Source organism: Arvicanthis niloticus, chromosome 6, assembly GCF_011762505.2.
Source record: "Arvicanthis niloticus isolate mArvNil1 chromosome 6, mArvNil1.pat.X, whole genome shotgun sequence".
Lineage (NCBI taxonomy): Eukaryota > Metazoa > Chordata > Mammalia > Rodentia > Muridae > Arvicanthis > Arvicanthis niloticus.
The window spans coordinates 92,986,769-93,011,936 of record NC_047663.1 but is presented as its reverse complement, the minus strand read 5'-3'; the positions used below and the strand labels follow the sequence as shown (position 1 = coordinate 93,011,936).

General features: G+C 49.2%; 1 protein-coding gene across 8 annotated transcripts; it reads left to right on the top strand.

The window, feature by feature from the left end:
• The first annotated feature begins 1,278 nt into the window (after positions 1 to 1,278).
• Positions 1,279 to 24,905, top strand: Slx4 (SLX4 structure-specific endonuclease subunit). 8 transcript variants are annotated; one of them, XM_076937263.1, is made up of 16 exons: positions 1,294 to 1,374; positions 3,521 to 4,274; positions 5,958 to 6,194; positions 8,301 to 8,490; positions 9,280 to 9,492; positions 11,365 to 11,573; positions 11,702 to 12,018; positions 12,897 to 13,110; positions 13,495 to 13,580; positions 14,399 to 14,545; positions 15,543 to 15,709; positions 16,427 to 18,663; positions 22,154 to 22,256; positions 22,845 to 23,246; positions 23,637 to 24,033; positions 24,124 to 24,905. In XM_076937263.1, exons 2-15 carry the CDS (start codon positions 3,920 to 3,922, stop codon positions 23,986 to 23,988), a joined length of 5,229 nt encoding a protein of 1,742 aa, XP_076793378.1. In that variant the 5' UTR covers positions 1,294 to 1,374; positions 3,521 to 3,919; the 3' UTR covers positions 23,989 to 24,033; positions 24,124 to 24,905. The 8 variants fall into 8 exon arrangements, 7 of the variants coding, with proteins under 7 accessions (XP_076793381.1, XP_076793378.1, XP_076793379.1 ...); XM_076937264.1 differs by having other exon boundaries at positions 22,157 to 22,256; positions 23,637 to 24,905; XM_076937262.1 differs by having other exon boundaries at positions 23,637 to 24,905.
• Positions 24,906 to 25,168: the final 263 nt, after the last annotated feature.

Here is a 25,168-nt window from a genome sequence, read left to right as displayed (position 1 = left end):
TAGAGGTCAGCTTGGTCTACAGAGTTGAGTTCCAGGACAGTCAGGACTACAGAGAGAAACTCTGTGTTGAAAAACCAAAAAAAAAAAAAAAAAAAAAAAAAAAAAAAAAAAAAAAAAAAAAGGGATCTATTGAAACACACTTTACAAGGATTTCACAATTGTTGTCATTACTTACAGGCTCCACCCAACAGTTACAGTTACCCAGCAATAGCCAGGCAGGATCGGGTTTGGTCCCTCCTGCCCACCTCTCTCTTTCTCTCTGACTCTTCTCTCCCTATCCCCTTTTTCCCTCCTCGCCCCTTCCCCCTCCCCCTCTTTCTCCACGTGTTTCCTCCTCCTCCTCCTTCTCTCTCTCCCCATCCCCTTCTCTGCCGCTACTCCCTTCTCAATTCCCCTTCCAATGCCCCCAAATAAACTCTACACTATACCAGTTATATGGCTGGTACCTCAGGTGGAAGGGATGCCTCAGTGTGGGCCGGCCTCACCATACCGGTAGCACCCTATAAAGCTTATCCTTGGCTTTTTAAAAAACACAACAATACCTTAATTTATATCTCTTAGAAAACAAAACGTGTGGTCTTCTCCAGGTCTACTCCAAATGTTTCCAGATCCCAACTCTTATCTTCATACAATGTCCTTATTTAACTCTTTACTCCTCATTTTCTTCCTGACTCCTGGATTAGGATGTTGCCTCTCACTCTTTTAACATTGAGATTAGAACTTTAGCTACTACCTAGGACCTCCGGGTGAAGTTGAAACCCTTAACAGGAGTTCACTGGAGCCTCACGCCGCCCGTAGGGCTGGATGCACTAGCCAGGCACTTAGCCTGAGTCTGGCGCTTTTTCTACACAAACACATCTCATCAGGGGATGCCACCACACGGTTTCATTTATTTATGCATATGCCTGCATGTACATTTACACACCACACGGGGGCATCAGATACCCATGGGGCTACAGTTAGAAATGATTGTGATCCACCATGTAGCTGCTGGGGATTGAACTCAGGACGAGCAGCCACTGCTCTTAACCACTGAGCCATCCTTCTTATACGCACTTCTTTATACGCGACCATCACTACCCTCATCCCGAGGTCCTCAGCATTTAACAGAATTCAGGCAGCGAGCGCTATCGCCGCGCAGCCGGCAAGACTACACTCCAGGTCCGTGAGGCCTCACACCGTCCGGAAACGTCCCAGCCGCAGTGAAGACCGGAAGGCGACCCTCAGCCCGCTTCCCACCCTCGGACCACGTACATAGTCTTGCGCACGCGCAGCCCCTGCGCCTGCGCACTCGTCATTCTCCGCTCGCAAATCTCAGGGCGCAAGCGCAGTCCCGCGGCTCTCCGTTAAGAAGGTGCGGCCGCAGCGCGGGAGGTAGGAGGAGCCCGGCATCGACCTAGGGTGGCCCGGTGGGGATAGTAGTGGAGGGGGTTGTCATTTCCCGCGGTGTCCCTTCTCCTGCGGGGCCGGACCGCGTCTGTCTTGTCTGTCTTCTCCTGACGCCTCTCGATCTCGACCGGCCCGCGGTGGAGTGGCAGGAGGTGCGCTCGGTAGACAGGGGCAGCGCCTGCCCGGAGGGAGGTAGGGACAGCATAGCGATCAGAACCGTCTGTTTGGCTTTAGGGCTGTTAGGACGTTTCCCCAGGCAGGCCCAGTCCTCTTCCGTGGGTCGCCCGTAAGGGTAGGCGGGAGAGTTCACCCCGCCCGAATCCATTCATTCCCTGCCGTCTGCTAGGAGCTGTAGGCAGGTAGGGCACTGAGGAGGCAGGAGTCTCCTACCCTCTGGAAGCTGGCAGCCTGGTGGAACCGTTTTTTGTCGTTTAGCAGATATTGATGGAGCACGTACCAGAGAGGATAGTCTTATGACTCGATTGTCAGGAGAGATGTGTGGACTCAACGTTAATGTATTGTGGAAATGTACACATCCAGCACAATAAAATTCAGTTTGCTTTTGCTTGATATTCCAGACCTTTGGGAACTGACCTCTCTCTCACTCTGGGCCTCTTCTTGCTATCATTTCACTCTCCTCCCACTGTATCAAACTCTTTGCAGTTTGTGAATTCAACAGATAGTTGCCTAGCATTTATTATAAGTTGGGTACCAGATAGCCCAAAGAAAATACAGAGTAAACAAATGTATATCTAACTGATATGCTGAAGTTCACTAACAGATAATTCAGTGACTAGAAGCATGGGTCTGATACCCTGGAACCACACTGCCTAGAATCGTTGCCTGCTACTTCAGAGCAGTTCCTTACACGGCTTGTGCCTGATTCCTCACTGTAACGAAAAGATGACACTAGATTGTATTATATAGGATTTCTGTAAGGATTAAACGGGCTAAAGATTTGAAAAGCAATTAGAATAGTGTTAGGCACATAAGCGTTCAATAAATGTTGTGCACTGCAAATGATTGTAAGCTGTGACAGATGTCACTGTGACAACCATGTGTGACAACACGGAGTGAGGAGGGGGACAGAGCCCATATGAAGAAGTAAGGAAAACTTCTATATGATTATTGCATTGCTGTATTTGGAATGAATAGATTTCTGGCATTGGGTTATATAGGCAGGCATGCGTGCGTGTGTGTGTGTGTGTGTGTGTGTGTGTGTGTATACACAGGCCAGATGAGAGTGTTGAGTATACTGCTCTAACACTGTTGGTCTTATCCCCTTGAGACAGAGTCTCTCACCGAAACCTGGAGTTTACAAATCAAATTTTCAAGTAGGCGGGCTAACCATTAAGTTTTAGCAATCCTCCTGTCTCTGTCTCCCCTCCCCCAACCAGCACTGGGGTTACGATAGAACACCTCCACATCTGGCTTTTTTTTTTTTTCTTCTTCACATGAGTGCTGGATTTAGATCTAACCTCAGGTCCCTATCCGTTTCAGTAAGCACACTTACACACTGAGCTGTTTCCCCAGACCCAGATTATTCAGTTCTGAACCCCAGTATACTGTTTGCCCGAGTAAACACTCATGCCTGTAAGACCCAGCCTTTTTCTGCAGGCAGTTTAGAAAGTTCTTGTAGACTCAGAAAAAAGGTGGCCTTTCTCTCCTGAATGTACAAGGATATACACTTTATCTCTTTATGTCTATCATTCTGCAGCATTTGCTGACGGTCTCATAAGCTGATAAAGTGACAGCTGGTGTCCTGAGGCCACTTGAGGGAAATACGTACCCTGTGTTGTGGGAACACGTATTTATGTGGCAGCTGGTCTTCATATTTTTCTCCAGTTTCAGTAAAAAACACACTCCCAAGATAGACATCTTTTTTTCTGCCTGAAGAACATACATTGGCAGGCTTCAGTAACGTGTGTGCATGTGTGTGGTGTGTGGTCTGTGGTATGCCTTACATGTTATGTGCTCTGCACTGGGGTATACTGTGGAACAATTATACTTGTAACCAGGCTGTATTTGGAGACTTTCCCCACACCCTACATCCTTTTGTACATCCTGGAAGAAATGACATAAAATAGCAGTAGCTGTCTAATTATACTTAGATGCTTTTGGTTTTCCACAGATACAAAATTAGATGAACCTATGTCCTTTATCACTGTGGAGATCTTGGAGAATCACCTGATCACAGAGTTCACATGTGTTCTATCTCAGAGGCAGCTGTTGGACAACAAAATGTTCTCTCACTTATGAACATTAACAGAGGGAAGTTTTTAAACAAGTTGTTTAACCACGGGTCCAAATTGAAGAAAGATATAAAAATCATTATGGAGAGGAGAACAGTACTTTGTTTGCAGTTGTGCAAAGTCTCCGAGTAAATCAGAGAGAAGAGGAGCTGTAGTGAGGCCAGAGGCGTGGCAGGGCCTAAGTGGGCTCACACACAAGTTCCTCATCTGTGCACATGTTTCCAGACCGGTCCTCACTCCCCTAAAGACAAACCTGAAACCTTAAAACAGGTCAAGTGATGGAGGAGTCAGATGATGATTTCAAAGAACTCTGTGCCAGCTTTTTCCAAAGGGTGAAAAAAAAGGCGGCCAAAGAAGCGTCAGGAGAGAGGCTGAGGCGGAAGGCCTCCGGGCACACTCAGAACAGAGGCAAACGGAAAGAAGCCAGCCAAGCTGTCGCCAGGAGCGAAGCCCTTCAAGGCCCTTCAGAGAAGAAACCTCGATTAGGCAGCCAGACCCCTAGGACAAAAAAGCAAGGGGCACCCAAATCTCAAGAAGGGGACCCAGCTCTCCCTGTGATTGGAAAGGGAGGTGTTCTTGCTCCCACCCCAGATCAGCCTGTGTTGTGTGAAAGAGCACAGAGCATTCAGACAGGTAACCAGGCAGGACGCACTGCCAGATTTGGTTCCAGAGAGGAACCAAACTGATGTATGCTGCTGTAAACCAGGGCTCAGGAAACCTGCACTGAAAGGCCAGATAGCCGGGTGTGGTGGTGCACATATCTAATCCTAGCTAGCACTTGGGAGGCAGAAGCAGGCAAATCTCTGGGAGTTTGAGGTCAGCCTAGTGTCTCCATACTGAGTTTGGAATAACCATGGCTATGTAGAGAGATCTCCTATCTCAAAAAAAAAAAAAAAAAAAAAAAAAAGGGCAGAGCGCAAATATTTTGTTGTTTGTGTTTATGTTGCAACAACAGTTGACTCTCCTTTATCTATGGGATTCCAACTCTGTCAGAAAGTATACATTTGAGAAAAGAAATAATCTATACTTAATATGTACAGACTTTTTCTTGTTTTCATTGCTTAGCAGTACAGTGTAGCAACTATTTATATAGCCTTTATATTGGATATCATATTAATGTATAGCTGAATCAGTGCACACTAGGTGTGCACAGGTTAAATGTAGATAGGTAGTACACTATGTAGAAAGGACTAGAAAAAATGACCAGCGGGTTTTGAAACTTTCAGGGACTCCTAGAACTGATCTCCCCTAGATACAAAGGTCAACCCTTCCTAATGGCAGCCGTAGATGACGTGGACATGAATGGGTGCAGCATGTGCCAATGAAAGTTAATTTACAGAAATATGCCTAGCCCTAGAGCCGCAGTTTTCCCAGGCCTATGTGTGTTTTTGCTGAGTATGTTTAGAGCTTTGTGCTCTGAGAGCTTTCTGTGACTGTTTATGTAGTTGACAGTAGTCACGTCAGCATAAAGATAATGGTGCCTTTAGTATATGTGGGAGTTAACTTTAAGGTAGGTACTTTGGAATGGAGCAGCCAGTCTGGTTGGACTGAGGAGGCTTTCTGAGGGTGCACTACATGTTCCGACATCCTTTACATCCTCAGCCATGGACTTGACATAACCTTCACACAGAACCGAAAACCAGGCTTGCATGTTAAGCTGTGCTCTGAAGGCTTCGGGCCTCTGTGTCTCAAGTTTTTCTCACCTTCTCTTACCGTAAAGAACATTTTTAGTGTGGGTGCAGAATCTTTCATCAGTGGTCTTGAAGTCTGAGCTCCTGGAGTCCTCCTGCTGAAGGAGTCCACAGCACTGCCCATGTACGCTGGGCATTCAGCTCCCTTTTTTGTAGCTGGTGAAAGCTCTGAGTGATTTGCATATCAAATGGGCACGTAACTTCATGTGTTCCTGGATCTCCGCTGAAGGCTGTAGATTGATCTTAGGTTAAAGTTAAAGCATTGGTCTCGAAAGAGATTAACATTTGTTACTGGTATTTCTTTAATAATAACTTTATTGAGATATTGTTCATTACATAATTTTAAAGTATACAGTTGAGTGTTTTTAGTACATTCAGAGTTGTGTAACCATCACCACTACTACATACCTTGAGAGCATTGTCACCGCCCCCAACAGAACCAAACGCTCACCAGCAGTCACTGGATCCAGTATCCTCCTGCCATTAATGTGTTTCCATTACCACAGTGAGTGATGACAGTCCTGTTCACACAAGCCAGGTCACACCTGAGCTGACTGGTAAGACCTTTTGGAAATTTGAGTCTAACCAATAGAACAAAAGCTGTGACTATTTTCTTCCCTGCCAGAGAGTGCTTCCAATGGCGACTCCCAGCCCCTTCCTTCCTGTCTCACGACGACGACGACGACTGGTGTGCCAAGTCCCTCCAAACCCAGAGCCTCAGAGCTGGTTCTGCAACGGATGAAGCAGTTCAAGAGGGCAGACCCTGAGCGCTTGAGACATGCCTCAGAAGAATCCTCCCTAAAGACTGCAGTGGGAGAAAATGCCCCAAGGAGCCCTCAAGAGGAGATAGCGCTGGATGACGGTACGGTGAGCATGCTCTGCCTCCTAAGAGAAGGTACACTGTGTAGGAAGGCAGTGGGAGGAGTCGCTTGCTTCGTTTCTGTATACGGCTTTTCTGTCTGATCTTTACCTCACCACCTCATTGGAGCTAGCCAAAGAATATAGCGTCCTATAAAAACTATTTATTTATTATTTTTAATTATATGTACATTATGTGCCTGTGTGGGATATGTACGTGGGGGCGTGGGTGTCTGTGGAGGCTGGGACAATGTGCTGGATCCCCTTGAGCTGGAGTCACAGGCAGTTGTGAGCTGTCTGACGTGGGTCCTCTGCAAGAGCAGCACACACACGTAACCACCGACCTGTCGCTTTACTCCTGGTCTCCTACTGGACTTCCTCACACTGTCTTGCTCCTTCAACTCCCTCCCTCTTGTTCCCCTCCACACTGCTTATTATGAAGTTACGCTTTTATAGAGAGTTGGGTTTTTGTTTGTTTGTGTGTTTGTTTTTTAAACTACAATGAGGACTGAGGAAAGAGCTTAGTGAGTAAAGCGTTTTCTGTGCAAGCATGGCGACTTGAGTTCAAATCCTCAGCATGTACAGCTGGACATGGTGGTACACACTGTGATTCTAACCCAGGAGGAACAGACAGAACAGATATCCTGCATATGGGGGGGGTTACATTATGATACATAATAGCAAAATTATAGTTATGAAGTAACAACAAAGTCGTTTTATGGTTGGGGGTCATCACAGTATGCGGGACTGTATTAAAGAGTGGCGGCATTAGGAGAGCTGTAAGCTGACCTGCTGGGGCTAAACATCTTGGCAAACACTCTTAAGAGGGACTGTGAGCCGTGTATGCTGGTGGGCACAGTGTCAGGTGATCCCGGAAGCAGCATGGATCTTCACCTCTCTGAATATGTACAAAAGGAAAAGAAAGGGGTCTGAGGGAAAGTCTCCCTGGATAAAGGGCTTGCCACTCAAGCATGAGGACCAGAGTTGGGTCCTCAGTACCCACATAAAAGCCGAGCAGGTCTGAAGAGCCCCGGTCATCCCAGGGCTTGGGAGACAGATACAGGAGATCCCTGGGGCAAACTGGCTAGCGACACTAGCTGGATTGATAGGCTCCAGTTCAAAAGAAACCTTGACCTGTTAAGTGAAGAGTGATCAATGAAGACACTTGTCTTAGTTACAGTTTTACTGCCGAAACAGACACCATGACCAAGGCAACTCTTATAAAGAATAACATTTAATTGGGGCTGGCTCACAGGTTCAGAGGCTCAGTTCATTACCATCAAAGTGGGAGCATGGCAGCAGCTAGGTAGGCATGGTGCAGGGGGAGCTGAGAGTTCTACATCTTCATCTGAAGGCTGCTAGCAGAATACTGGCTTCCAAGTAGCTAGGACAAGGGTATGTGGCCCATGCCCACAGTGACACACCTACACCAGTAGGGCCACACCTTCTAATAGTGCCACTCCCTGGGCCAAACATATACAAACCATCACAACATCCACTATCAACCCGTGGCCTATACACACACACACACACACACACACACACACACACACACACACACACACGTACATATGTATGTCCTGGGTTTGCGCTTCAATACCACAAAAGAAATAAGCCATCAAAAAGAAGTTGTGCTGTTATTTTGAGCTCATGACAAGAGTTGTAGACTGAAGTTGAATGTGAGAACTTGGAGAGTGATAAAGTCCCGAGGGCACATTCTGTGTGAGTCCTGGGTCTGTCAGAGAGCCAGAACCACTCCATTCTTTGGGCTACTGCTGAATAAACTCTTGATTGCCAAAGGCGTTTCACACTGTCCTGACTCAGGAGGGCAGCATTAGAAGGAGCTAAACTCCTAGATATGCAGAGTCCCAGGCTGGGCTCCACAGAGCAAAGCCTACAGTTTCAGAAGCTTTCCAGGTAATGTGTATGCACACTGACGTGTGGAAAGAGCTGTCCTCAGAGTGTCCTCCCCCCACCCCTGCAGAATGGTGCTAGGTTTTAGTTTGTGCTCTTCCTAGTGTCTATGCAAGAGCTATAGATATGACAGGGGGATACAGAATGGGGGCGGCTGTCTGTTCTCATGGGTCTTGGATACTTCTCTACTCTACAGAGTATAATCCCGGCTCTCCTGCCACAGACAGCGATGCTGCAATGGCCCTGGCCTTACAGCAGGAGTTTAAAAGGGAGGAAGCATCCTCACGTCATGACAGCCTGGAGGAGAAGGGGTTGTTCTTCTGTCAAATGTGTCAGAAAAACCTGTCAGCAATGAATGTGACCCGCAGGGAACAGCATGTGAACAGGTGGGGCAGCAAGGTTTGTCCCCTTGTGTGTCAGTGACCAAGACACCAGCCAGCACTGTGGGCGTCTTGCTGTCTTGCACAGTGACAGCACATGGTATCAGCTTTTCCAAACAGCCCGCTGAGATGGAACCCTCATGGTGAGCCCGTCCACTTACAGGGCACTAAGCCTCGGCCTTTGTGGCCCTATCACATCAGTTTTGATTACTTTTCCCCCTCCAAAGGGAACATCGTACCCCTTGGAAGTCACTGTTGCCTCCTCACTGCAGACCGAGACTTCCCAACTGTCTGTTAGATGTGCACTCACATGTGTGGAATCACATAGTATTTGTCCTTTTGTGTCCGTCCTCTGTGGAACCGTGTTTCCAGAGCTCATCTGTATGTGTCAGTGTGTCATCCCCTGACCCCACTCTTTTTAGTGGCTAAAATAGGAGCCCATCAAGTGGGTAGATCACATAGGCAGACACTTGGGTTTCCACCGTGTGGGTTTTGTAGTATAGTTGCTGTGAACATGTTTCATGTTTGAACACTTGCTTTCATTTCTCTGGGGCTCGTACTTAGTGGGATTGCTGGATTGTACGCTAACCCTGTGTTAATCTGTCCTTGATTTCTTTAGCCATCTTTGCTAAACAAACCTAAATTCAGTGTCTGAGGCTGACTGTCAGGAGATATGCAGGTGTTATGAGGGGGCTAGCTTTTAGGGAACGTGTTTACATGTTGATGTGGTCAGGCGTTTGCTGCTGTCCTTGTTGTACCTGAGAGGGTGGTTCTGTGTTTACTGACTTCCTGCAGATGCCTAGATGAGGCAGAGAGGGCACTGAGACCTGCTCCACCTCAGATCCCTGATTGCCCAATATGTGGTAAACCATTCCTCACCACCAAGAGCCGAATCAGTCACTTGAAGCAGTGTGCAGTGAGGATGGAGGTGGGTCCCCAGCTTCTGCTTCAGGCTGTGAGGCTGCAGGCAGCTCAGCCGGAAGTGGGCGGCAGCCCTCAGGTACCCAGGTAAGACAAAAGGGGACTGCATAATGGTGTTTCCACTCCTGTTAGACATTCTTATAGTGTTGGCAAGAACCAGCTCTCTCTGCAATTCTGGCATGAGACATTCGAGGAAAGTGGACTCAGCTGAGAAAGGACTTAGGAGCATGAGGATTTTGCATGCAGTTGGGCCATCCATGCAGAGAATTGCTGTGCTTTCTTGAAGTTCTTTCTGCGATGTTGCCAGTCCCATAATCCTGCAGTGGCCACTCTAGCGCATCCAAGAATTTGGTATTTGCTTTACTTTATATCTTAGTTGTGCATTGTGTAGCTTCATTTTTATGCTATTAATATCAGATTGTTGAGCACAGTTGAAAGAATTAACTAGTCAGAACTATAGAGCTGTATATTATTTTTGAGAATCTTATACAATTTTTTCTTCATGTTCACCTCCTTTCCCCCCAAGAATGTATTTTTTAATTGCCCAAATTAATATCTGTGTATTAAAGTAGGAGGCTCCCCTAACAGCTGGGAAGTGGTCTTCAGCATGCAGACTACAGGCAGGCAAGCAGCAGAGGGTCAGCTCTGTTCACTGCCCCTGATCTGAGAACAACTAAGTTGACCCAGCTTTAGAGGGAACAAAGGTAGCATGGGCCGCAGACTTGTGTGGGAGCTGTTTATCCTCATCACGACCTGCTCATGGGTTAACAGCCGCCGGGCTGAGCCGCAGCTGAGGTCACAGGGCAGAGCAGGTTCTCCAGGCCAGGGCGTCTGCGTAGATTAGTAGCAGTATAGATAGTATCGCCCTGTCTATACTAGCACTGTAGGGCAGGAAGCCCTGAGGCCTTCAAACAGGCATTTAGTCTATTGCTTGTCTCACAGGTTAAACATGTATATGTTAAAGATATCTCCAACTAGTGAGACATGTACGTGGGTTCTCCTAGAAGGCTGGTGAGTAGAAAGCTAGGTAGAAAGTCCCTTCCTCAGGGGACTTTGAATTTTCTCTAAGTGGGCTTTAAACATTCCTCTACCGACCACGCCTTGGCATTTGGGCTTTGGAATATTCAAGATTTGGTGGACAGCACACACGCTGACCTGATCTGAGTGCCTTCTTGACTACTCAGCTTCTCAATTTGCTTTCTCACAGCCCCAGCCCTGCCATGCATAGGGCACAATGCCAGTGTTGCTCTTCACATGGCACACACACCCCCAACCCCCAACACAGATGGTTAGCTGAGTTAGGGATTGTTTACATCTTTCAAAGTGACACTAAAAACTCCAACTTTCCCTGTATTGCAGGGGAGTGTGAGCTTTTGTGGAAGCCCGAGCTATAGGGCAAGCTCTCAGAGCTGCATCCTATTGTTCAGCTGCTGGGACTAACTCAGAAAATAGGTCTTTCTTTCTAGCCAGAGAGCCCTTCACACACATCTCTGTAAGGCAGAGGCAGGCCAGCTTAGGGTGACTGGTTGGGAACAGAGTCTGGGAGACCTTGTCTTTTGGGTCTTATATAGAGGCACTGCTGTAGTCTTCCTGGAGGAAGAAGAGGATCCTTTGTGGCCAGGACTGCCTTGTGGGGACTGGGGGAGCGTTGGTTCTGAAGTTTCAGTGGGCAGAATTTGTTGACTATGGAGAGCCTACTTGGAGCTAGATGTGGGTTTGGCCACATCTAGGTATGCAGGTTCCACTGATGGCCAGGAAAGCACCCAGGCCCTCCAGTGTCTACATTGTGCTAAATTTCTAGGTTTGGATGGAATGAGCTCCCTAGGAACCGGATCAGCACAGGGAAGGCCCAGGCAGTGTTGGCTCAATGGAATGGTTGTCTCTCTCATGTTTCCTGCAAGATAGAAGAGGCCCCAAATCAGAGGTGCTCACTAACCTCTCTCTATGGCTACCTTTTAGTTTCAGCAACCATGTTGGAGGTTTGAAACGGAAAGGAGCCACCAACAAGAGGGAGCCACAGAGGAGGTGGAAAGTCAATAAGCCTGAAGCTCCGTCTGAAGATGTGCTGATGGCCATGGCTCTGTCTCGCTCTGAGATGGAGCACTGTCCAGCTGTGCCCCCACTCAGACTGGAAAATGCTTTTTCTGAGAAGATAAGGCTAGGAGCAGGTACTTGAGGCTGTAGCAGGGGTCTGGGGAGGGCTTGGTGACTAGTTGCTGTCTGAGAGTTATCACGGCCACTCCTGGGATAAGCAGTCAGACCCATTTCTGACTGAGTCACTTCTGTTTATCTCTAGAGAAGAAAAGTCGCAGGAAGAGACCCCCAGTGTGTCCCCCACAGTTGGTAACCCAAGACTCTGAGACCACAAGCAGACAGATTGAGGATCGTGTTGCCCAGCTCCTGGCAGAAGAAATAGAACTGTCTTGCACCCCACCACTTCCTACCAGCAAGATTTTTAAGGAAGAATTGGAACATGCAGGCTGGCGAGTGCAGCTGCCTGAAGGGAAGCAGAATTTTCTGTGGGAACTCAGTGCCCTCACAAGAGCCTGGGCTAAGGAGTCCTTCTACACAGTGGGCCTGCTTCCTCCAGTTGTGTCTCAGTGCTCTACCAAGGTGAACCCTGCTCCTCCAAGCACATAAATGGATGAGCTTTGGGTAGTCTAGAAATGCAACCAGATACCAAGGCTGGTTGAGGAGGAGGCCAGTAAGTGGGATATAGAGGGAGCAACAGAGGCACTTGATGTACCTCATTTCTCTCTGTAGCAACTCAGTAGCACTTCTAAGGAAATGTCTTTGGTCTCTAAATTCAGCACAGTCCTTATTTAAAATGCAAAGTCCAGGTCCAGTCAAGCCTGCACAAGTCCTGCATACTTATTTTATACATCTCTGCTAGGTGTGGGCTTGAGTTGACATTAAGTGGGTGACCGGTTCCTGGGGACCCTTCTGATAACTGGCCCTTCTGTACACTTGGAGGCATCAGGTAGACCTGAGCTATAACAGAAGCTGCCAACACAGTGAGGTTTCCCAGGCTGCTCCTGGTTGTGACTGGCCTCCCTTGAGGGTAGCCCTGTGTTGCGGCCCGAGCTACCCCACGTTGGGTGTCAAAAATGTTGAGAGCCGCTCTAGCCCACGTTTGGGGGCCAAAATGTCTCCAACCATTCTGTCAGTGTTGGAACCCGAACTGCCAAAAGCCTTGGGGGCTAAACTGTTAGAGCCTGCACTGCCCCAAGCTGCTCTAGTCCACGGGTCGGGGTCCAGCAAGAGAGAGAGTGAGAACGGACTCAAAGGTATCAGAGTGTGCTCGGCTGTTGTAGGCTGATGTAATCAAGTCTCTTGTCAGGGTATATGGCTCAAGATGGCTGAAAGGATGATAGTTGCCTTCTATCGGCTCCCCACAGCCCTGTCCTAGCTGTGCACGTGTAGGGTGGCTGCGGCAGAGTGTGTGTTGGTGACAGTAACCACACAGTCATGAGCTTTTCAACTTCTTCCAGGAACCTGAGCTACCTCAGGAGCTGCCCAGGCAACGAGAGTCAAGTTCACAAAGGCCGCCTGCTTCCCAGAGCAGCCTTCCTGTGAGCCACAGCCCTGAGAACCAGCTGCTGTCCTCTAGTCAGAGGGAGCGTCAAGCCCTGCAGGACCTTGTGGACTTGGCAGTGGAGGGGTTGAGCTCTGGCCCGTGGCCCAGGAGTCCAGGCGTACCCACAGGTGGGCCTGCCCCATGGAATCTGAGGTCGGGTGGGACTAGCGCGTGAGCTGCTGGGAGGCTCTGAGCTCTTCTCAGCTCCTGGGAGAACGTGCTTTAAGGCGCTTTTGTACCTGCCTCAGAGATGAGTACGATGCAGGACATTCGTGTCTTTCACAATCATCCATAAACTTTAGCCCAAGACAGAGCTCCCTAGGCTTATTTTGTCTGTTAATTTTATTAATTTTAATCCTCCTGCTTCCCTGTTAGGGAGATGGGTAAGAACAATTGGAGGAGGGTCGCTTAGAGTGAAGGTGTCCTTAAATCACACGTGTCCAGCCAGACCTCTGGCTGACACTGCCTGCCTGGGAGACAACATCCTTCTGATCTACAAATCCTTCTCTTAGGGTTGGACTTGGTACCTAGCAGCCTTCCACTGACGGGCTTTGTCCTGCCATGTAATAAGACCCTTAAGAAGGATGACAGTGCCTCAGTAAGTACAAAGGCTTCTGTGCCGCCACAGTTGATCTGTGGCCTCTGCCCTGGCGGCTCTGCCCTGGCTCTGTGGTGTTTGACAAATGTATACCTCGACACATGTGGTACAGCTGAGAGCCCCAGGACTTTGTCTCCTATCTTGGGTCATTGCCACAACGTCTTCTGCCATTGTTGTGTGTGGATACTTTAGGTTTCCTCAGCAGCTTGTCCCCAGAGCCTCTTCACGAGACTGCCTCATTCAGTTCTGTTCTGCGTGCTTGTTTCTTAGTGATTTCTTTCACTGAGGACTCATTGTGCCCCTTCTGTGCATAGATTATGGTGTGAGCTCAAGCTGCCAACCCAGTGTACAGTGTTGGCAATGAATGACCTTGGAAGATGGGCATTTCATAAAGTTGGTATCATTCCATAAGGACGACCCTCTTATGCAAACGGCCGTTTGGTGTTCTTGCATGGAGCTTGGAAGTATTGGGTTCCTCAGGCTCTGAGTCCTGTGCATGCAAAGCTTAGGAGCTGTGAGGGTGTCTTTATTCACCACTGTCCCTCTCCATAGGCCGGGGACACACTGTCTTTATTCACCACTGTCCCTCTCCATAGGCCGGGGACACACTATAATAGAGGACCTGGGAAAGGAAATGATAGCATTTATCATTCTTGCTTGTTGATGGCTTCAGTGTAACCCAGAGGTAAAACCTCGGGCCTCATCTGTGTACATCTGGGAGAGGAAAGCTTAGTCCTGGCTCTTGGTCTGCCCTCTCATGGGAAGTTATCAAAGCGATGGAGGAAGCTCACAGGTTTCTTTTCCCCCTCCTCTCACAGCTCTCTCTTGGGTTATTGGCGGCAGACTTTGGGGCCATGGTCAATAACCCACACCTGAGTGATGTGCAGTTCCAGCTTGACAGCGGGGAGGTGCTTTATGCTCACAAGTTTGTTCTGTATGCTCGATGCCCACTTCTTATTCAGCGTGTAAGTACTTAGGAGGCTGGTAGCCTGCCACCTCCCCTCCCTCCCTTTTTTTTCCAGAAAGAAAGCTTTGCTCCTTCCTCCATTTGTATTTGCATCACTGGGAGTCTCCTAATCACCATTCCCCTCCCCCCCCCTTCCTCTCCTCTCTGTCTTTCTCTCTGTTGGAACATGATATTCTTGCTTCAGGCTCATAGGCTTGTGCCACCACATAGGAATCCAGCAAACTGCTCAGTCTTTGTCAGGAAGTTCTAGACACAAGAATGTCAGTCTGTTAGCATTGCAGTATGATATTATCATCTGCAAATGTATTGGGCACATTCCTCTCTATCCTGGGACTCATGTGTAACTGGGCTTTCACCTACCTTGTAGGTTCTTCTTTCTTTCACCCTTCCACCCCCCTAACACTGGGTAGGAGAGAAAAAGGGATAGAGGGGCAAGGGGGGGTGCTATCATTAAAGCACTTCCTGCTGATTGGGGCAAGCTTGAGCTTCATTGTCAGCACACCTCATTTCTTCTTTCCGTCTCTTCACACACAACTATTTGACAAATCGCAACCATCAGCCAGCTGACCAGCCCCTTCTGTTATGGCTCTAACATTTATGTCACCTCTAAAATATCCTCAGAATTCCAAACGCCACACAGCTGCAGCTGGCAAAACCACAGCCCTGCCAGGGCAGGAGGCAAATTACAGTCAGTTGCTGTGGACAGTCTGAAGCAGCCCCATATCCCACACTTGAGATTAAAACAAAAACATCCTTATATTTCTGCTTTTTTAAAGAAACCAAAATTCGCACTATGCTCACGCAGCCCCCAGACCCAAGTTGGATAAACTTAGAGTCCATGATACATCTGTCAAGTGGAAACTAACCTTAAACATCCATCCCAATATGATTTTTGTAACCAAAGGTCCAGACTACAGAATCTGGCAAAGACTGCTTCCCACCCCTTAGTATCTCAGACTAAGAGGCTAAAGATAGACTCTGTTCCTCCCCTTCAGGTAAATACTGAAGGCTTCTCTGCTGTAGAGGATGGGGATCTGACCCAACGCTTTCTGCTGAGTGACGTGAGCTCTGAGGCCGCCCACGCGTTTCTGAACTACCTCTACATGGCGGACACTGACATGCCCCCCAGCCTGGCTCCTGATCTGCGTTCCCTGGCCCTAAGGTGGGATTGTACTTTCCACACACTCCACGGCCATTAGAGTTGGTGGCCTGGATTGAGGGATTGATATCTCAAGGCGGGTTGTGCTGCCTAAAGGTCAGGGCTAAGCCCGTCAAAACTTGTTTGTATCTTTTAATCCCAAGTTTACACCAGCAGCCATGAACAGTACATGATAGTTGGCTAGAGTGGATGCCTGCAGGGTGTGAGAGCTAGGCGGGGAGAATTATACTTGGCATGGTGGGATGGTAGTCTGTGGCCTCAGCACCCTGAGACACAGACACCTCACGCAGCCCCTTGGTTGTCCCCCGTAAGAGTTGCCCAGCATCAGTCAGCTAGGTACCCTTCCTCCTCACTCATCCCAGGCTCTGAACATCCTGTGCCTTTTTGGTTTGTGGTTTGTGATACACCACCTGGGGTTCAGAGCCTTCTGTCTGCTGTGATTTTTCTCAGGCACAGCGTCTTGAGCGACTCTTAGGACAGCACGTGCTGCCTGGTTTTGTAGCCCCACCGGCTCCTGTGATGACTAGCTGAGCCTGACACACCTTCACTCTGTCAGCACCAAAGTTAAAGCATCATGGGTGCTGTCCAGAGTGATGGCCAAGTACATTCTGGACAAGGGGAAAGGCTACAAGGGGAACATCCTTGTTCCTCTTTCTGAGCTCTGTTCTGGCCACCTGTCCTCTGTGTAGAGCTCTGATGATGCCATGTTTGTCATTGCAGGTTTGGTATAAGTGACCTTGTTCATCTGTGTGAACAAGTGCCTGCCATGGCGGACTTAGAGGGAGAGCAGCTGGAGGACAGTGAGGATTGCAAAAGCAGAGCAGAGACTTTCCAAGAACTCCTGAGGTCGGTGTGGGCAGATGAAGAGGAGGAAGCGGAGACTCTGCTGAAACCTGAGGTCTGTGAAGAAGACAGAGAAAAAGTGAATGAAGCAGAAATGGAAGAGATATATGAATTTGCAGCTACGCAGAGGAAGCTTCTCCAGGGGGAAAGAGCAGTAGACATGAATGGGAACGCTGACCAGTGCAGGGAGGACAGTCCAGTTTCTGAGCCTTCCCTGGCAGGTGTCCAGAGTGACAGACCGCTAGAAAATACAGAGCAAATGGAGTTGTCTGGGTTAGAAAAAGAAGAGACACTAGCCAGCTACAAACAAGAAGGAGATTCCATTCCACTGCAGGACAAGTGCCCAGAGTGGGCAGGGAAAGCAGAGGCCCAGAATGTACTGGGGGATGCAGTTGACCACCCCAACTTATGCAGCCCTTCTGACAGCCACCAAGGGAGGGGGAAAGAATGCTTGCCTTTGCACCCAAACAACGCCTATGACTGCAAACACCTCCTTCCATCAAGTCAAAGAGTGTCATCTGGACTGTCACAAATAACAGTTGATCATGAAGAGCAGAGTGACCGTGTCAGGGAGGGGCAGGCTGACGTGACCCAGGCACCTTCTCCACACCCCTGCTGCCTCCTGTCACAGACTTCTGTGGGTGGAAGTCCCAGCCAGTCATGGCTTCACCTATACCACACAAGCAGTTTGTCCCCCTCAGTGTCCCAGTCACACAGTAGCATTTCCAAGGTGGTGTCCCCACCAAGCTCACTGTCTCCAGTTACACCAACTAAGCAAAGGAGGAATCGTAACATTCTCACGCTTCGGAAAGAAGCAGGCCGGCACAAAAGCAAACAGAGTAGCCCTGTATCTGAACGCAGAAGTAGGGGCATCCTAATTTCCCCAGCAAAGTCTCCACCCATTGACCTGACTCAGTCGGTACCTGAGCCCCTGAGCCCCAGGGCCCAGGATCCTCTGCGTCACGTGAAGAAGGAGGACGAGGTCATCCTGTTACTGGATTCAGACGAGGAGCGGGAGCTGGAGCACACCAAGACAGAGTCAGTTTCTAAAGATTCCCCGGAAGAAAGGAAAGTTCCAGAAGTTAGCCCCAGGTCCTCTGAACTGTTTTCAGTCATTGATGTTGAAGAAGATCAAGAATATTTCCAAAGCCCACTGAAGAGAGAGGCCGGGCTGCAGCAGGGAGAAGAGGGACAGCTGGGAAACCAGTCTGCACTGGGCCGCAGAGACATTCCCTGGCTGTTCTGCAGCCAGAAAACCAGCCTGGATGAAGACAGCGCAACAGACACCTCCTGGCTGGTGCCTGCCACTCCAGGGGCCAGCAAGAGTCGTGATTGCTGGTCACAGACCCAAATCAAAAGCCTTAAGATCAGGACTTTGTCAGATGAACCTGCTCAGCAAACACTCAGGTCTAACTTAGAACGCAGGACTGTGCTGGAAGCAGCCCAGCAGTTCTCTGTGATCATGCCACACACACAGCCTGTTACTCTAGGAGCCTCTGACAGCAGAAGACAGGCCTACAGAAGCCCTTCCCAGTCCTACCCCGGGCGCCACAGACTCTCTTCTTCACAGCCATTGTGTCCTGTTCCCGACTTTACCACATGGTCCCAGAAATCTTCCTCACCTAGACCATGCCTGCCAAATCCGCCTGCAGCCGATGAAGTGGTAGAAGTTGGGGACAGTGATGATGAGCAGGAAGTGGTTTCCCATCAAGGAAACAGCAGCCCTGTGCTAGATGGTGACCCCCCAGGTCCCATGGGTGACTACTGTTGGCGTGAGCCTCTCTCACCAATCCCAATTGACCACTTGAATCTGGAGCGGACTGGCCCCTTGATCACAAGCAGTCCCAGCAGGCAGGTCCAGGGGGCTCTGCCTAATGATGACTGCCACTCCCCAGGACTCGGCACCACCCCGGTCCGAGGAAGCTATGGTGTTCTGAGAGAGTCTCCAAAGCAGTCCTCACAGTCTGGCTCTCCAGAGAGCAGCAAACTCAGTGTCCTTAGCCAGGCTCTGTGGGATGACTGGGATGAGGAGGAAGGACACTCTACAGAGGCTCCACCTGTGGCCCAAATGCCGAGTGCCAGAACTCGGAAGCCAGACAGGCCAGAGACACCAAGTGAGTGGCCGTGAGGCCTGAGAGAGGTCTTGACCTGTACTGCTTACGCTAATGGGATGTGGAGGTCAGTCAGGGTGGAAAGCTGAAGGACATGCTCATCTGGGCAGGACCCTGCCTTTGATTCTCCCCTGCCCCCCACTCTCCTATAAAGTAGGAGACGTAGCTGTCTCCCTAGGATATACTAGTAATTATATAAGCAGCAAGGCAGCATTTCCTAAGCCTGCCTGGATCTCAACTAATGCACCTGTTCAAAGTCCCTCTCAGTGAACCCTCTTCCAGAACACTGGCTCAGCACCCAGAGGTTAGAGCTATCAGCAGACATCACCTTAAGATGGGCAAAGTGAAGCTCCCTGAAGAGTTCAGTGCATTTGTTGCAGGTCGCTCAGTGGTAGAGTATTTACCTAGCATACATGAGGCCCTTAAATTCAGTCCCTGCACCACATGAACACAAAAGTTAAATACACAAACCTGGGTGTGATGACACATGCATGTAACTCTAGCACTCAAGAGATGGAGGCAGAGGGATCAGAAGTCCAAGGTCAGCAGCAGTGAGTGTAGCAGGGAGCTGTATGCCAGCTCTCACTGTCTTTAAAAACAGCTGACTGTACTGGCGCATGCCTTTAATCCCAGTTCTCTGGAGGCAGAGGTAGAGGCAGGCAGATTTCTGTGAATTCAAGGCCAGCCTGCTCTAAAGTTTAAGTTCTAGGACACCCATGGATACACAGAGAAACCTTACCACCCCCACCCGCCCTCCAAAATTTAGAATTGCCATAGTCACTCTAGGTAGGGTGGTGCACATCTGTAATCCCAGCTCAGGACATAGAAGCAGTAATATCAAGAGTTTAGGTCAACCTAAAGTACACAACATGACAAAACTTTATCTAAGGAAAAAGAAAGGAAGGAAGACAACAGAAAACGTGTAGGGAGGTAGCTCAGTCCATAGAGTGCAAACAGGAGGGCTGGAGTCCACTCTCCAGACTCCACATTAGAAGCTGGGCCTGGTCACACACAGTTGTTATCCCAACCCGGGGAGATGAAGACAGAACATCCCTGGGGCTCACTGGCCAGTTTAGGAGCTTATCACGATCATGCACAGAAGAGTAATTTCATAGAACCCAGAAGTTCTGTTCTCACCTATCCAAAATAATTGAAAACTGGGATTCAAATAGATAATCATTCATTCATAGTAGTTCATTCATAGCCAGAGGTAAGAAAACCCCAACTCGGTGGACTGTTCGGGATTGACACGTGCTGTCTGTGAGACTTAAGATGTGATGGGAAGGTCACAGGAGCTAGTCACACTGGTCACTTATTTCTTCCCATAAAACACATAAAGAGTGATGCAACACATACTGGAACTTTCCCTGGGGGTGTAGGGGGAGGGGTGAAGGCAAGGTCAACTGCTCACCACGTATGAGGTTCCCTTTGGATTCGGAACCAGGTTGCCCAATAATATGAACACTAAGTGGTAGTTTACTTTAAACTTTTTATATCAATTTCATGTTTTTTTAAAGAATGGGACAATGTACAGTATACAGTACAGTGAGTACTTAGCATGCATGGTGGACCCTACCCATCCCTCCCCCCCCCCCCAAAGCTCAAGTGCGGAAGGTGTTGGGGAGCGTGACCCCTGACCCCACCCCAGAAGGAAGGATGTTACTTCCAGTGCATTCCAGTCTTTCAGAAAATCTTAAAGCTTAAAAGCCACTGCCTCCTGGCAGAGGAGAGGACACTAGAGCTGGGCCTCCATGCAGTCACAGCCACCTGCTGCTTCCTCCCCAAATCCCCAGGGGCAGCTGACACCCTCCAATGGTTTGAGAGCCCCAGCACCCTACTGCTTCTGCTACCTGAGTGCCTGCAATGCAGAATTTGCATTTCTCACCAGTTCCCAGGCAATACTCAGAGAACCATTGCAGGAGACTTGAGACTCACAGGACTTTGGTTTGAGTCTGAGCCAGGTTTCCAGGCCTTCCAGGCAAACCCTGAAAAATGACAGGAGGTGGTTTCCACCTTTGTAGACAAAAGGAGAGGGCTGGCTAGCCACATTTCCCATCAGTCTTTTGTTTCTAGGGTTTTTATTGTTGTTTTGAGGCAGGGTCTCCCTCTGGGTTCCAGGCTGGCATGAATTTATAGTAATCCCTATGTCTCAACTTCCAAAGTCCTGGAATTACAAATGTAAGCTTCAGCCCCCAGCTTGTGGTTATAAGCAGGTGGAGTTTGATTGTTTGTTTGGCTTTTCTAGACGTTGAGGAAATTCTTTTGCCTAAACTCAGTTTGGAACTACTACACCTGGCATCTCCATTAATCTTTTGTTTTGTTTTTCCAGACAGGGTTTCTCTGTGCAGCCCTGGCTGTCCTGAAACTCTTTCTGTAGGCCAGGCTGGCCTTGAACTTAGAAATCCCCTATCTCTGCCTCCCAAGTGCTGGGATTAAAGATGTGTGCCACCTCTGCCCTTCCCCTGGAAGCATTTTTAAGAAGATACACATACAATGTATGATGTTTTCCAGATTCACCTCTTTCCTTTATTATATCTAAATACTGTGTCTGTTCCTCATGAGTAGTCGTTTGGGTTGTAGTGACTAATCCTCCTGCTTTGTGTGGACATAAATTTGACTTCTGGTATAGTTGGGTCCAGGATTGTGGGTCATGCAGTAACTGTGGTTAGCATTTTGAGCAACTACCACACTTACCCGCAAGATACTGCTTCACTTTCCGTCCCCACCAAGACGTGTGTGCCGTGAAGGTTCCAGTCCCCCCCATTCCTGCCAACACCTTTCATGTTTCCAGTCTAGCGGCTATGAAGTGTTACTGCACTGTGTTTTTGATATCTGGTGGCTCATGCTGAGTGCTTTTTTATGGACTTAGTGGCCATTTGTGTATCTTCTTTGGAGAAATGTTTGCCCTGTCCTTTGTTTATTTATAATTTATTGGTTTTTTTTCATTCATTTATTTGTTGTGTGTGTGCACACTTGCAAATGCCACAGCGTGCATGCAGAGGTCAGGAGACAGCAGTGGGCGTTGGTCCTCTCCTTTCCGTGCGTGGTTCCCAGGAACTGAGCAGAAGTTCTCAGACTTGGGAGTTGCCATCGTTACCCACTCCCCTACATCTCCACAGCCTACATTGTCTTTATTGTTGAGATAGGAAGTTGTGACATTTAAGCGAGCTTGACAGTTCTCAGGGCTGTCAGTTGTCTCTGCTGTCACTACACGTCAGGACATTCTTCCATGACATCAGATCATGTGCTGGGCTGTTGTACTAAAGCCCCAGGAGCCTGTTCACTGGCATTACTCTTGTATCTATGGCGGGTTCTTGATAATTCTGTATACTGCCTTCTAGTGGGAAGACACGGCTCAGATGGTAAGGGTGGTCTCCTTGGGCACAGTGTTCATTGGGGTCTATCCTTTCCCGTGGTGACACTTCCAGGGCAAGAGGTGTTAGCAGATCCATGCCTCTCACACTAAGTCATGTACTTCTCATGTTTTATCCAGAAGGTGCTAACCAGAAAAAGAATTTACCCCCCAAAGTGCCTATAACTCCAATGCCAAGGTATTCAATCATGGAGACCCCGGTGCTGAAGAAAGAACTGGACAGGTTGGTAGTGTTTCTCCAGACTTCCTCTTAGGTGGTCTCCTGTGAATAACCAGACCCTGCAAATAGAATGACCCAGCACCTGGCCCTTAAGGTCTGGGAGATGCAGCTGGCCCTTAGCCTGGGAGGGAAGTTCTGCAGTTTGCTCTGCACAGACTTGAGTAGGGTGAGTGGCTGGGTCTTTCTTAGCTCTTACCAGATGTAAGCTCCAGAAAGCTAAGAATGAGGCCCCTGTGGTTACTTCTAGGAAGTAGGTCTTCCTGCTCCATGCTGGTAGAAGTGGAACCCGAGCCATGCCAGCCAAGTAAGGAAAACAGTGTCAAATCTGTCATCCCAAGCATTGCTGCTCCTCAGTCTCCAGTACTTGGTGAAGTCAGTGTTCTCACTGTCCCCACTGGAAACATCTTTGGCATGCATAGCCTTTAGAGGAGGCTTAGTTGGCATGTGGCCACATAGTCAGCTTTGCATGCCCGACAGAGTCAGGCTTGTAAGAAAGATTTCAGTCCACTCAAGCCACACGTAAGTCAGTAGCAGAGTGTGGTGACAGGGCCACACTGAGGGACATTGATGTTCATCTGTCTCCACATGCAGGTTTGGAGTCCGTGCTCTGCCCAAACGCCAGATGATCCTAAAACTGAAGGAGATTTTCCAGTACACTCACCAGACTCTGGAGTCAGACTCTGAGGATGAGATCCAGTCCTCCCAGATACCCCCAGAGGTACCTTGCAGCCAGGCATCTACCATTGAGACCTGCAACCCTTCAAGATCAGGAAGTTACACCCAGCTCAGGGCCACTGCAAGTCTTGGGACTCGAGGATCCAAGGGCCCCACTAAAAGCAAGAGCCTTCAACGACAAGGGAAGCAGCTCCGTGAAAGTGTTTCCCACCCAAGCAGGTTGCCTTCACGCCCTGATGGCGACGCCCCACTCCCAGCCTCCCAGGAGTCCATGGCTACCTCTGTGGATGGCAGTGACAACTCCTTTAGCTCTCAAAGGTAACGGAGGCAGCAGGGTCAGTCACATCATGTGTCCTTTGAGTGGTGGGTCTGAAAGGGCATTAGGAAAGCCTAATGGCCAGTGTCCACAAGCACACGGCTTAAATGTTCATTCCCTGAGTTACCACAGGCCTGAGGAGCCCCGTAGTTTCCTTATGTGCCTGAGCTTTCTGGATGGGGCTGGAGGAGGGAGATCTCACCTAGGCTGGCCTGGCCTGGGAACCAGGAACCACAGAGATCTGTAGGACATCATCAAGGAGTCCTGTCACATGTCAGGCCCAGCAGAACCATGGAAACAGTCATTCCCTCAAAGGGCTTTCTGGTCTTGGGGGCTGTAGAAAAAGGGTGTCACATGACATTGTTTTTTTTTTTTTTTTTTTTTTTTTTCAGCTCCTCTGGTGAGTTTGGAGCTGCCTTTGAGTCTGCAGGTGAAGACAAGGATGAGGAGGATGGTCTCACCGCATCGCAGGTAGCAATCCGGGCTGCAGACGCAGAGGAGGCAGTGAGGCACTACATCTGCTCCAAGCCTGCCCTGCACAGGAAGGTCCTGATGTACCAGCCTCTGGAGCTGGCTGAGCTGCAGGCTGAGCTGAAGCAGAATGGCATCCCTGTGGCCATGGGCAAACTGCTTGACATCCTGGATGCTCAGTGCATCACCTTCACAACTGCTGCAGCCCGAAAGGAGAAGCTCAAACAGAAGAGACGACAGCCCGTGGGCCGAAAGAAAAAGCATCAGAAGTGACAAGCCTCCACCTAGTAGACCTGCCAGAGGGCCTGAGCACCTAGTGTGAGTCAGGTCTCCAGTCTGTCGTAGGACATGGGCCTGTGTCTCTGTAAAGGACAAGAACCCCAGCCTCCTTTCTCTCCTGCACTCCAGCTCCATGTGCCACTCTTGGACTCAGAGCAGACCCACACCCTCAGCCAGTGCCGGTTTTCCCCCTTTGGCCCAAGCAGGGACCCCATCCTGTGTGTTCCTGAAAGGCAGTGGGCCACACCAGTGACCAGGGTAAGACCCAAGCCTTCTTCCCCTGTCTTTCTGTGTCCAGCACACCCAAGCACAGCTGCCCTGTAGTATATTCTGGGAAGGGCATTGGGTCCAGCCTGCCTTCTTAGCATTGAAACCAGCCCAGCCATCATGGCAGACCAGACACCGACAGGCGACCTACACCACTATGTCTGTGCCTGCCCAGATACTTTTCACCGTCACCAGCATTCTTCAAGCAGGACTTTGAGTAGGGCCCAGCACAGCTATGAAGCCCCCCTCCCCCCCAAAGTAAGCATGTTGTTTGTGGGCTTCACCCATTTGTGTTAATCCTCCTTGACCCAGTATGGACTCCGGGACCAGAAAAAAAAACAGAAGTTTGGGTTTCCACAGCCTGTGAATATCCTTGGGTGTTTTAAATACAGTGAAGTTGTTTTATATGATGTGCAATAAAAACAAAGAAGGTTTTATTTAAAAATAAATAAATAAACCTAGACCCTCCTCTCTGGGAAAGCCAGAGGAACACATAGTGAGCTTGGGCCCCTCTGCCCTGGCACCCACCAACACCTTTGCACGTGTTCTTATCTTGGGGTACCAAGACTGCATACTGTCCGCTGATCCCCAGTTGTTCTCACTGTCTCTGTGTTCACACTAACGGGTCCTCACAGACACTGACTGCTGCTCAGGAAAGTGCCAGGCTGGGCCTGTTGGACCCACTGAGTCAGCTTGCCTTGTTAACACTGACCCAGAACTGTGCCAGGCTACATGGAAAGAAAGATCAGCCAGCCATTCCTTCAGGAGCTGGAGGGTGGCCTGGTGCTAGAGCACCTGCCTACTGTACCTAAGGCTCTGGGTTCAGTTCCCAGCACTGCAACAAGAAAGAAAGCCATGACATCAAGGACAGATTCCTGGGAAAGATTTCTGAGCTGATGTTAGAGGC